The following is a 13506-nucleotide window of genomic DNA, read 5'->3' as shown; positions in this document are numbered from 1 at the left end:
TAGAGTGAGGACAGCCAGAAACTTTGATATTCTCTTTCATCAATGGAAATCGATCTTGACCACATACTGTCAAGACCAGAACGGAGACAGGACCCACTTGCGTTATGTTTCTTTCAGTTTTATTGGAAGAAAGGAAAGGGTTGCACCCACGATCCGGGGATTGCTGGACGCGCGAAGCAGGTCGCTCTGAACGCGGAAGTGGGACTTCCGTGGCGAGCGATGGCGGTGTCGGAAACGGAAAAAATGAGTCAGTAGCCAGGACAAGAGAGCAAAAAACGTGGTCGGGATCGGAAACAATTGGAAAGCCAGGAGAGGAGAGTAGACGTGGTCAGGATTAAAAAACGTGTCGAACGCGGGAAACAGACGGGAGTAAAAACAGGTGGGAGTCAGGGTCGAAAAAGCTTGCCTAGAGTACACTGAGGTTTGCAGAAGGACTGACAACAGGTGATAGATAGACGTGGGTTTAAATAGTGACAGGGAGCCAATCAGAGTCCGAGGCAGTTGGCGCCAAAGGAGCGGGCACAGGTGCATCACATTGGTAATCATGACATATAAACTTTTTAATTTGAATATGTGTGGCCCAAAAGACTTTGTGACAATATTAGTAATCTACAATGAAGTTGTTGTCTGCTACCAGTGACCAAAACGATCTGGAATTCAGCCAAAATAGACAATGACATGACATGACAAGATCGGTCTAACAATAAAATTGTGTTTTTAAAAAAATGTTTTAAATTCTTTTCCCGGACAAAAAATATTATACGGCATACAATATTTGAATAAAACATGTATAAAATAGTAGGAAAGCGTATACAGTAGTGGACAGGTATGCAATGAGTACGTATGAAAAACAAAACAAAATAAACATTAAACGACAGAAATAAAAAGTCAAGGTGACAAGTCCTTTTATTTGAATTCTTTTATTTAAAAATAAAGAGGGATCACATTTTAAACAACATAAAATATAGAGATTTATTCAACCCCAATGAATTTCGCATCATCCACTGATGACTGAAGCAAGCGATGCCATTTACACCCTATACAAACTATAATTCCTCATCTTCGGAGTAACACATAATTTATTATCGTGTTTTCTTACATCTTCCTAAATCCTCAACATCTTAGGGCACGCATTTTGTCAACTTGACACGGTTAAAGAACAAATAAAACAGGAAGTGGTATCAGACTTGCTGTGGCTCAACATCCTGTTGAACATTTCCAGGCCACAAAAGTTTGTGTTTGAATTTTTTTGTCCGAAGCGTTCCCTGGTCAGATGGTTGGGCCACCTCCTTCATCTCCGCAGGCCCCAAACAAACAGTTAAAAAGAAGAGAAAAAAGAACCTAGAGTGTCATCATGTCTATGGTAGAAAAAGAAGTAGCAGCAGTTGAATAATAATAATAATATCACAACAATAATCATGACCATTATATGTGGGGAGCATGTAGAAAAACACATGCTCCCCTCAGCGTAGAAAGAGTAAGACGTGATAAAAAAACATTTAAGCAAGCTCAACGAAGGGGCAAAGAGTTTTTAGGAGTTCTGAAGGTTTTTTTGACAGTTGTCAGTCAGTCCCCCATCCACCGGTTGGGAGTCATCTGCCCGTGGTTGTAGCGTAGTTAGCATAACTGGGTGCTCATCGGGGTGCTGTTATGTTGCATAGTGGTCAAAGCTTCCCAAGTACTCTAAAGCTGCCCGATAGCAGAGCTGGTACTGGTCCTGTAGGCATGAAAGACATTTACTCATGTTAAGTGCCACTGTAAGTTGAAATGTATGTCAAATGTTTATGTAACAAGCAAGAAGTAAAAGTTGATCTAAAACAACCACAAATTCTGCCTTCCGCTAGTTTGATGCTATCGCACAATGAAAATCATTATAGATGAGCAGACAAATAGAATCCATGTTGTGCTTTGGAACAGAACCTTTGAAGGAAATACTCATCTTCAGCTCTTATTTTGACCGGCCTTTCGTTTCAAAACCCGGATATAGAAATGAATAAAAAGCTACTCTTTAACAGTTACCTCGGTCTGCACCATGGCGGGCCTCTGGGTCCTGAGGGTCTTGACCGTGTGGAAGACGTCAACGGCGCCCTCGTACCTCATTCTCTCCAGGATGATGCTCAGCGTGATGAACACGCCGCTGCGCCCTACACCGGCACTAATGTGCGGGGACAAATAAATTAGTGCAACCAATAAGTGACAGAATAACTCACCAGACAGTTATTCAGTTACACTGTCTTTGTTGCTAGCTAACAGGCTGTTAGTTTGTTAGTCATCTGGTCAGCCCAACAGAAATCACCCCAAGATACCAAAAAAAGCTTGTTGACTAACTTACTCCCTCAGTGAGTGACTGACTTACAAAGTATTACATTCACTAAATAAAATGAAAGTGTAGAATTAACAAATAACTGAGATACGCTTAATACAGTGTTTATCAACGGGTGTGCCATGAGCCTTACTTCAGTGTCCAATTTTATCTAATGTGTGACAACGAATTATTCATAACAGTAATCGCGTAAAACATGCCCTTTGAGTATCTGTCCTGTTTTCTAGAGATAAGTGGTGTAACCAAAATATTCGTACATATCAACCGGTGGTAGAATATCACAAATTTTAGATTAAATATAGCTTTAAAAAATCTTGTCCAATTCTAGTCCATAAACAATTTGTTGACTAACTTATTTTGAAACGACATTTGCAATGACATTGCAAAAAATGTCCCACTACCACTAAGTTATTTCCCCCAAAAATAGTCACAAATATTATTTACCTGTACAGTATATCTTTTTTATATTCTGTTCAGGCTATGTCTCAAGATATTTTTCCAAAAGTAAGGCTCAATTCCATTACTTCATCTTTCACCTACCCTCACTGGGTGGGGTCCCTTACTCTTCCACTTCACTCAACGTTTTGTGGAGATTTGGGACTATTTGACCCTCGTCATTAACGCACATTGTCACAGGAGTAAAAAAGAGGCGTAGGGGGAATAATGGGATTGTACCCAACTGAGGCTACAAAAAAGTTAGAATGTTTGTGGAGCACAAGTGGACACTTACCTGCAGTGCACAGTGATGGGTCCATCTTGGCCAAACTGCTCTTTAGTTTTGTGGACTTGTCCGATAAAGTCAATGAAACCTTCCCCATTTTTAGGAACTCCCTGCTCGGGCCAATCGCTGAACTGAAACTGCCTGATGGTCCTGGACTGGCCATCCTGTTGAACAAACACATACCGATCGATACCTTATCCAAGCTACTGTGCGGCCAGGGCAAAATTAATGGTCGCCACCTACCCTAGCGTCAGTCACTTTGAATTCCCTAAGAATGTACTGTGGCATGTTGTACTCAGCCATGGGGTCCACAACAAAATACTGGTAGCGAGCTGAGCGTTCAGCGGGCCAGTATTGATGGCACTTTTCCTGTAGAGTAACAATGTACAGATATTTTTGATGTATGATAACTATGAATTTTTGTTTTAATTTTTAGTAAATCACGCTGTTTTAGATTGTCCTTATGCTTAAATAGTACGGCTTTAGCTGCATCAATATTTTACCCGTCCCATCTCGCGCAGTTTGGTGAGCATTACAACGATGGTGGAGTTGTGTTCCCAGAGCATCCGCCAGAAGTCCTCCGTAGTCTCGGCCAATGGTCCCTGGGTGGCGATGTAAGCTCTCTGTAGCCTGCTAGAGCACAAGCAGGGCCAGTCAATTACAGCCAAGTAACACCGAGCAATGCTGCAGGGACACTTTGACGAGCGCACGGGCCTGTATCCGTCGACAAAGCTGGCGTTGATGTAGTCGGAACCCTCCACGCCCCTTATCGGCTGCAGACAAACGCGGCTGGACTCGAAAGGCAGGATGTTTACCAGGCGGTTTTTGAACTTGTTGCATGGCAAGTTGGCGCTGATGAAACGTGAGGTATGTGCTTTGGAGTTTGCCAACTTCTATATACACACGATAAATAAGACATCATGTTTAAAGCTGATTTATTCAATATGTGTTCCACTGCTAACACTATTGGTATTATTGTTTGTAAAAAGAAAATTGACCTTAAACTCCAGTTCCATGGCAGTAACGGTCTCCCCAGGTGGCACTTGGCTGAGTTTCTGTATGTGAATGAAAAGGTTTCTGGCAGCAACCTCAGTGCTGCCACAGAGGGCTGCCTCCAGTAGGGCCTCGTGGATGAAGACATACTGGTCCTCAGTCTGGACCATGTAGTTCCGCTGGGCCCTCATGCAGGTGACTTGCCCGTACACGTCCACTGAGTGTTCGTGCTTCATGCGCTCAAGCATGGCGTCGATCACGATGAAGCATCCTGTGCGGCCAACTCCCGCACTAAAAACATGTCAACATACTCTGTCAGGGTTTGCTACCATGCCAGACAGCAGTGACGTACAATCAAGCGATGCATTACGGAAATATGAAATAAAAAATCTATAAAATTCTAATAAGAGGCGGCAAGGTGGTTGGCGCGCAGCCCCACAGAGGTCAAGGGTTTAATTACAGCAACCGCAGAGTTCCAGTACGGAGTTTGCATGTTCTCCCCTGCATCGGTTTCCTCCAGGAACTCCGGTTTCCTCCCACATTCCAAAAAAATGAATGTCGGGTAAATTGGTATACCAGATTGTCCATAGATGTGAATGAGCGAGTGAATTGACTGACTATGTGCCCTGTGACTGGCTGGCCACCAGATCAGGGTGTCCCCTGCCCAATGCCTGAAGAAAGCTGGGATGGGCTCCAGCACCACTGCAACTTAAGTTTTCTTAATCCCACTCCCTTTCAGGCATTTAGTTACGATTTAAGTTATATTTACATGTGTACACAAAGAATGTAACTGTCTGAAAGGAATAAATAAATCAAACGAATAAAATGAACCCAAGTAAGTATAAGCGACGCAGAAAAGGAATGGTTATATTTATTTAGTTTTAAAGTTCTTTCTCATATAATGTCACAATTTTAAGATTTCCTTTTTAAAATGGCTAAATTCACACATTTACTGTTCAGATACTAAGAGCGGGCAGCCGCTGAGTGTAGAGACTGTCAGAAGAAAGAATCTACTTCCTGAGTCTCACGAGAAAGGAGGCTTCTCACCCTTGCTCTGGAATTTTTCCTTCTTCAATCCCTTGTGCTATTGATTTTTTTCTTTCTTTGCTGCTCTTGTTTTTGATCATTTGTTCATATGATTGATAGAGTAAGTTATTTTGGGGGTAGGTCTCTTTTTAAGCCTTTGGCTTGTAACCTAACAACCCTTTTTCTCTTTTCAGGTGATATGTTTGTTTTGTGGTGTGATGTTCGTTGCAACATAATTAAGAATAAAAAATACATGAGAAATAGAAAAATAATTAGTAACAAAAGAATACAGGAGGTACAAAATGCAGAGGGAGAAGATAAAGAATAGGATGATAAAAGAGAGAATAAAGGTAATGTCACTATTGCTGGACTTGAATAATCGGCCTCAACAAAAGATACATTCATAATTGTTAAGGAGTATGGGACTTTTAATTTGAGGAGTGAAAAAGAGGCAAATAATGCAACAAGGTGATAGATGCCAACCACCATTAAACGATTAAGACGAAGAAGAAGCTCATAGCAATTCAAGTACAACCATCTGATAATTGTTGTCATGTTGCTTGGCCTTTATCTTAAAAATCAATGTTTTTAATTAAAAGGCCCTTGTTCAAAATTAAAGGTAAGATGGTAAAAATTTAAGAGTAATTTTTCCATGCTAGAATTTGTATATTGTTATCAAAGAAAATGCTGGTTTTTAAACCAAACACATTATATGTTGCCAATCAAATGATAAACACGTACAGTAGGTTCATTTTTTTGGAGATCTGACTGTGCCTCACCAGACATAAACCTCACTGCACGTCACTGCTATACAGGCATGCAAAATAACTACATTACACTAGAATTATGTGCCTTGATACGACTTTTAGAAACAGTATTTTTTAAGTTTTAATTCAAGACAAGAGGGTATCCAGTCACAGGAGGCTGATGTGATACTGTTTAATGCACTTACAAGACCAATAGTTTCATTAGACGGTGCTGTCTGTTAGCAAAACAAAATATGGATACAGATATAATTACCTGCAGTGGACTACCATTGGTCCTGCATCCGGGGGGTTGCAGGCTTTGACCCTGCGGAGGAAGGCCAATGTGGGGGTTGGATACTCAGGCACACCGTGGTCTGGCCAGGCCATGAACTGCAACTGGCGCACCTCCCTCCTCTCACTTGAGCCGTTCTAAAGTAAACATAATCAGTAAATATCTGCTCAATATGAAACAGGGTGCATTAGTGTTGTTCAACCTTTTTTGTAACCAAAGCAACCATTTTTCTCATCTCATCTCATTAGCCGTACCGCTTATCCTCATTAGGGTCGCGGGGGGGCTGGAGCCTATCCCAGCAATCTCCGGGCAGTGGGCAGGGGACACCCTGAACTGGTTGCCAGCCAATCGCAGGGCACACAGGCACAGACAACTCATTCGCTCATTCACACCTAGGGACAATTTAGACCGGCCAATTCACCTGAAATGCATGTTTTTGGAATGTGGGAGGAAACCGGAGTGCCCGGAGAAAACCCACGCAAGCACGGGGAGAACATACAAACTCCGCACAGGAAGTCTGGAGCTGGATTTGAACCCACGACAGGTTCCCATGACATGAACTGTGCCGCACAAGCGCTAACCACTGCGCTGCCGTGCTGCCCCATTTTTCATTGGAATAAAAAGAAAAAAAGCTCAAGGCACAAAGTGTCAGTTTTGATGCACAAACTGCCAAGACAGGCCATAATGTTGCCTTGATTGACAATACAAAATCAATTTAAATATTTTAAGAACACTATATTTGTAACTACCATATTTTCCTTACTATAAGGCACACCCAAAAAACAAAAATGTTGCCAAAAATTCGATATAATCCGGTGCACCTAACAGACCATACAATACAGAAAATAAAATCGGAAATGAATCATTCCAATTTAGTTGAGAAACATGATTTCTAATATTTGTGTTCTATGAAATAAGTTTTCAAGGTTTTGGGTTCTTTGAGGAGAGTGATTTCATGATGAGTAACAAGAGTATGAGTATGGATGTTAAGAGGGGACTGTATGAGAGTGTGATTGTGCCGACTGTGTTGTATGGTGGAGAGACTTGGAGCCTGAATGCAGATTTAAGAAGAAAATTGAATGTTTTTGAGATGAAGTGTTTGAGGAGTATGTTAGGAGTGACAAGATTGGATAGATTGAGAAATGAAATTGTGAGAGACAGAACTGGAGTAGTCGTGGAACTGAGCAAGCGTGTTGATAAGAGAGTACTCGGTTGGTTTGGACACATGGAGAGGATGGATGAGGAGCGAATGTTAAAGAGGATCGACAGAGCAGAAGTAAATGGAAGGAGACCAAGAGGAAGGCTGCGATTGACGTGGATGGAAGGTGTTATTAGTGCACTGCAGGAAAGAGGTCTAAATATAATGGAAGCTAGAGCTCTTGTTGGTGATAGGAAGGAGTGGAGAGGTGTTGTGAAAGGATAGTGGGATTGTACACGCGTTATTAAGGATGGGCTGGGCATCCGTATGATGCGGCAGGGGTAAATCAGTGAAAGCTGTCGGGCGCTGCTGTTGAACAGAAGAGTGTGTTGTGTCACCCTGACCCGAGTGACATGGCTGAAAGCATGATCATGTATTTAAAGACGCTGATCATGCCTATGATTTCTCATGCCAGTTAGAAATCAAATTTCTGTCAATATTGCAATGACCATCACTGGTTTCATCTGGAGGGACGAAAGCATGACCAACTTAGGTGCCAAAGTTTGGGTGTTTTGGGCAATTGGGTTGGCCATGGTCCAAAATGTTTTGTGTGTGTTTTTTTGCTTTTTTTCCCCCTTTTATTTTCTTTGTTATTGTATGTGTTTGTCTTGCTGTCGGTCACCCCTCTTGAGGGATATGACCAAGGTAGATAGATAGATGGATAGATAGAATGAAATAAGTTTCTTTTATTTTCCGATTTTTTTAATGCAAAACTCATTCTTACATTAGTGTTAATTTAATGCCCCTTATGTATGGGAAAAAAACTCATAAAGGAATATTTATTTAGTCCAGAAAATATTGTAGTCCATTTAATTTTCTTTACTTTTCCCACCTCTTGAACAGATGCTTTACATAATATTCAATATTTTTGACATTTCACTTTACAGTCATTTTTGTTTTACTAGTACAGTATAATATATGAAAAACAAATAGCAACCTGCTCCGATCTACTGATATATAAGAAATCTGATCCCTGGAAAACTGTAAATACATAAATACCACAAATATTTTTTCAACTGTTGTTTTCGCCTAAGGTGATCGGATAATTTCCTGCAGCACACCTGAATGAATCTCTGCCACACAAGTGTGCTGTAGAACACAATACGGCTTTGTAATATGGTCTAATATGATACAGTAAGTACAATATTTAATTTGCTATGCACTGGATAAAAAATAAGTGGTATTTTGGGCATGCATAGGAAATAGTCACATTTGCAGCGTACCCATTTCAAATGTTTCATTGTAAGTATGGTAAATTAGCCTTACCTTGTAGAGTGCGAAAGTGCGTATGCAGTATGTAGCCAGTTCCACTGTTTCCAACATGGTAACCTGGATCATGCCATAGGTTTCAGTTCCACGACTGGGCCAATATTGATCACACTTGACCTGTGGTGATACACACCCAACAATGAACATCCTCCTCTTCCTCATCATTTTTGTCACTTTCATACCCGAGACTTCTCCTCTAGACGGGTCATCATGACGATGGTTGAGGTGCGCTGCTCCCAAATTAGCCTCCAGAAGTCTCCAAGAGTGTCGGACAGAGGTCCCTGCGTCGCGATGTAGGCATTCTGCTTCCTGTAGCCATCCACGTAGTTAGCATTGATGTAGTCGCTGCCAGGAACTCCTAAAGAGAAGATTTCATTTTGAATCAAACAAGCTACTGTAGAGTGTGCCCCTTTGCTACATGGACGCAATGATAGGAGATATGGTTACCCTCTATGCTTGGACAACACACTTTGGAGGGTCACTGATCTTACAAGGGTTCCCTTTCCAAGAGAATGGTGAACAGTACTTATTTCTCTTTCCGGGGACCACAGTCATAAGCACCCAGGGTTATACCACGTACGCAATTAAAAGAAAAAAACTGTCCAGGTCCGCCTCACTGTGCTTTTCGCTCTTTCTATCAATGCACCCCAAGTGCCCCTGTCGGCAGTATGTGTCTGAAGCCCACTTCAAACAACTTTCAAGTCAAATCCCTATAAACAAGCACCTCTAAACATGAGAATTATGATATAAGATTTATTTGGTACTAAAAAGCTTACTCAACATACCAGTGAGAATCCAAGTTATGAGCATTCCAGGAGGCTACTCCTAGAGAATGCTTGAGACCGGTCACTAGTCAGTATCAGCTTGTCCCAGTTAGAGCATGCACTTCCCATTTTGAGATGTCCGAGGCACTTAATGCACTTAATGTGCACTTAATTAAGTTCCTATGTAGAAGTACCGCTGTACATCTCTCTCCAAGACAAAGTTATTGTGTACAATCATAAAAGAAAAGCAAAACTGATGATTGGTGCTGTGAATCAAACAAGTCAGACATGCCATCAAAAATATCGTCTCATTTAATTGATCCTTTATCCTAATTTCGGCGTATCCATCCACCACTCCATAAAACGCCAGTTTCCAAATTCCTCAGTTTAAGTCAGGTCAAGTCACATTTATTTGTATAGGCCTTAGTCACAAGATGTCTCAAAGGACTGCACAAGATTACAATTACACCATCGCCTAATCTTAAACCAACATGCGGGCAAGGAAAAACTCAAAATCAAATTAGTGATTCATTGTCAAATCAATGAACTGTGAGTTAACGTAAAAAGCAGGGCTCTCCAACGTAGAGCCCACAAGCACTCGGTAGCCACCCAACAACACCTGTGTACCCTGAGAGCCGGTTTTGAAAATGACTTACCAGTGATGGTCATTGCAATATTGACAGAAATTTGATTTCTAACTGGCATGAGAAATCATAGGCATGATCAGCGTCTTTAAATACATGATCATGCTTTCCAAAATATATGTATTTTTTGAAATACGCTAAAATTTACACTGTATATGCAAATCAATAAGGTTCCTTATCCGAGGCAAAGGTTTTAGTGGTTCACAGAGCCTATTTGAACCCTACTTTTGATATTTACAGAATGGCAATATCATAATAATAACATAGGCATAACATAGTAAGAACACAATAGTTTGTTATTTTATTACTTTATCTTAAACAGGTAGCCCTCCACGGTAATCAGTAACAGAAAAGTATGGTAGCTCTCTGTATGCTTTAAAATGTTTGGTGCCACCTGAGATAAAGTGTAGGTCCTTCAACCTTTTGAGTCTGATTTTTTTTAGAATTGATATTGGCGTCCTTTTTTGGAACTCTGAGTTAGTTGCAATTGGCTCATTCAGAAATCCTCAACCAATTTCCTTCTGAACACAAGATAAAATGCTACATTCGCTAGGTCAAAATACAAAACAGGGTTCCAGTGGTGCTCACCATCCACGGCCGTGAGGAGGACTCTGGTGTGGTCATAGGCAATGACGTTGGCATATCGATTCTTTGGCTTGTTGATCTCCATGTTGGAATGTTCCCATGTGAACTGCTGACCAGGGTCGATAGACTGGAAGGAGACAAACAAACATTGTCTTGGTTACAGCCCCTGCCCATCCATAAATCTATCAGATTGTAATAGAGTTCACTTCTGTTGCAACAGAGAGACTTCTTGTTACTTTGCGCTTAGGTTCACTGCTTCTCAGATTTTGATAACATTTTCTTTGTTATCATTGCTATCAACGTATTGTGCATTAAGTTCAGAAGACAGCAGACAGCAAATACTACCAATGGTGCAAGTCAGGTAGTGCTTACTGTGTTTGGTGGGCATGACTGTCTGTGATAACGGCTGTGGTTGGCCAGCGTATGCTGTCAGTCAAACAGCTGAGATGCGCGGGCACACAAGTCAAGGTGTCAAACCCCCCTAAAGTAAACTGCGGAGCACGGCTACGGCTGAGCTGGTATTTAAGCGGCTCGTTACATTCAAAAGAAATCCATCAGTTAAATTTGACTCTGAGGAAAGTCAGAAGAGCGCAAAAAAAAGTGATCACCAGCGGGTGCTCCGTGGATTCTTATTAGGTCCAGGAAGAGACTGAGGTGGCATTGGAATAACAGGCAACACCGGGGTTGCCATTCAGGCCTACTGCTAATAATCCTCACAAGCAACCTCTACGGAGCTTGTATCTCACGCCAGATCCATTACTTGTAGGAAACTGTTACTCTCGAGATGGTCGTATTTTAATCATTGTGGAGACCTGGCTAAAGTCAAAGTTACCCAATGTTAGCGTGCAGCTAGCCGGCCGCTCTCTAAATCGCTTTCTTGTACTGAAAGGAGAAGTCTTCTAATTTAGTTGTTTTTTTGTATAATGCAAATAAAGACGATTCGTTCAACTGCAATTATATGCTTTGAGTTTTTATTTGGAGATCTATAGTTGTTATTTTACTCTTAGTAGGTAAGGACATCATCGCGAGGTAAATCTGACCCTTTGGGACTTTTATGAGGGGGTGTCGCTACTCAGCAGATTTTCACTTTTTGCAAGGGGTTCTGGTCTCCATTTAGCGTGATAACCAAGGGATTACTGTACTTATGATTTACACAAATACAATAGAATTCACTCTTAAAAAAAGTTTCAAGGGTTGCATGAAATTTGATGAAGACATTTGTACTTTATTGCGTGGGTTTGTGTGCCCATTTTACCTCGTACTCCTGCGAAAAAAGCAAGCCATCGTTGACCTTGAGTCGATCAATGTGGTTGGCCAGGTCGCAGACGGCAATGGGAGGATGCTGTCTCATCCCTGAAGAAGAGGGGACAAACATTATGAGAAAAAGACTCAAGTTTCCATCCACAGTCACGCATCAAAAAACAAACAAACTCTAAAGCAGTGTTTCTCAACCAGTGCGACACCTTCTCTAATATGTCACAAGAAATTGTACCATTTCTTTTCCAAACTGAAGACAAAAAAAAGATATGATTCTTCACAAAAAGCATGTCTGTAATGTCTTTCAGTTATAAGGAAAGTAACTTAAATATTCTTTTGTATCAGTAATTGGGAGTAAATCACATTTGTTGTGACATTTATCAGCTCATTTGTTTAAAGGTTACATTTCCTCCTAAACTACAAATATATTTTTTCACAGGTAGTCACCTTTGGTAATTTTAAAGGGACACTGTGTAATATTTGACCACTGGAAGTCACTGTATTGTGTGGTTTGACCAAAAATGAGTTTTGTTTTGTGGGGTACCCGTAGCAGCAAGATGGCAGACCATTATGTTGCTCCCCCAAGGTGAGCCTCATATTATGTAAAATACACATGTCTCCACCTACTATTATTTAAAAAATGCATATTTATATGATTGTTCATTAATTTTAGCTGATATTTCAAATCAATATGTTTTTTTGTTGACTCCATTTTTTACCACTAAAAGGCACTAAATAATACACAATATCACTTTAAGTTTCATTATTCTTATTCTCCCAAAAATATTCAAATAATTGAAAACATGTGTTTCCACTGGTGGTTCATTTTAATAATTTTGAATACAATTTTTATTGATTTACTAGAAAAACAAGTTGAAAAAAATCAAGAAAAACGATTTATAATATTGTAAAACATATAATTTCCCCCCCAAAATAGTCATCAAAATAATAACCTGTACTAAATCCTGAGTCATGCTCACCAGACTCACCACAAATAATGAAATGAAATGATCTGCATTTCTATAGCACTTCTTAAGACAATGACTTCCCAAAGCGCTTTACATTGTGCTTCACATTTCCCAATAGCGTGATCTGTAAGGCGCTAACCTGCTGATTAGGGGTATTGGGGGTTCAGTGTCTTACCCAAGGACACTTCGACATGTAACACGGACAAGCCGGGATTCGAACTGGGATCCCTTAATCCTAAAACGATCGCTCTACCTCCTGAGCTACTGCCGCCAAATAATAATCCCCATTCATTTAGATTGTCCACCCACATTATTGACCGTCTAAACAAGTTTAATGTGATAAAAATAAAAACTGGAGATAACATGATTAATTTTAATTTGTTTTGCCTGTGTACTCAGAATTACGCTTGATTAAGAAAGTAGTTTTTTGCTAAAAAAGAAAAACACTGCTCCAAAGCAACCGGCCTAAGACATACATGAATTAACCACCTTGTTTAAGCCACCTAAAGGGATTACAAAATACATTTCTTTCTTCAACTATGCACAAAACCTGTAGAGTTCCTCCCCACAATCATGCAGACATGTTTCAAAAGATTCCAGGTGCCATGGATCTTGAGAAATTAATTTTAAAAGTTGACAGTTTGACCTCCTATCCCCTAGAGCTGTGACGTCACCAAGTGACAACGATGGCTCAAAACAATGGCAGGTCCCATTGAAAAA

At 40.6% G+C, this 13506-nt stretch overlaps 1 protein-coding gene across 5 annotated transcripts in view; it reads right to left on the bottom strand.

Annotated features, from left to right (window-relative positions):
* Nucleotides 1-885: 885 nt before the first annotated feature.
* The window catches only part of ptprfa (protein tyrosine phosphatase receptor type Fa), a 97959-nt gene continuing 85338 nt past the window's right edge, over nt 886-13506 (bottom strand). For 3 of the 5 annotated variants that reach the window (XM_088350480.1, XM_088350482.1, XM_088350484.1), the window contains 12 exons: nt 11817-11914; nt 10565-10688; nt 8751-8926; nt 8566-8685; nt 6084-6238; nt 4043-4328; nt 3759-3937; nt 3548-3674; nt 3288-3413; nt 3054-3208; nt 2020-2155; nt 886-1717 (listed from right to left, as the gene is read on the bottom strand). In XM_088350480.1, coding sequence (XP_088206606.1) covers nt 1649-1717; nt 2020-2155; nt 3054-3208; nt 3288-3413; nt 3548-3674; nt 3759-3937; nt 4043-4328; nt 6084-6238; nt 8566-8685; nt 8751-8926; nt 10565-10688; nt 11817-11914 — 1751 coding nt within the window. In that variant the 3' untranslated portion in view covers nt 886-1648. Of the gene's footprint in view, nt 1718-2019; nt 2156-3053; nt 3209-3287; nt 3414-3547; nt 3678-3758; nt 3938-4042; nt 4329-6083; nt 6239-8565; nt 8686-8750; nt 8927-10564; nt 10689-11816; nt 11915-13506 lie in introns of all 5 variants that reach the window. The other 2 variants (XM_088350479.1, XM_088350481.1) reach the window with 1 other exon arrangement.

The sequence above is a fragment of the Urocampus carinirostris genome, chromosome 12, assembly GCF_059441175.1.
Source record: "Urocampus carinirostris isolate Australia breed hairy pipefish chromosome 12, RoL_Ucar_1.0, whole genome shotgun sequence".
Lineage (NCBI taxonomy): Eukaryota > Metazoa > Chordata > Actinopteri > Syngnathiformes > Syngnathidae > Urocampus > Urocampus carinirostris.
This window is presented reverse-complemented; position numbering and strand designations above follow the sequence as displayed.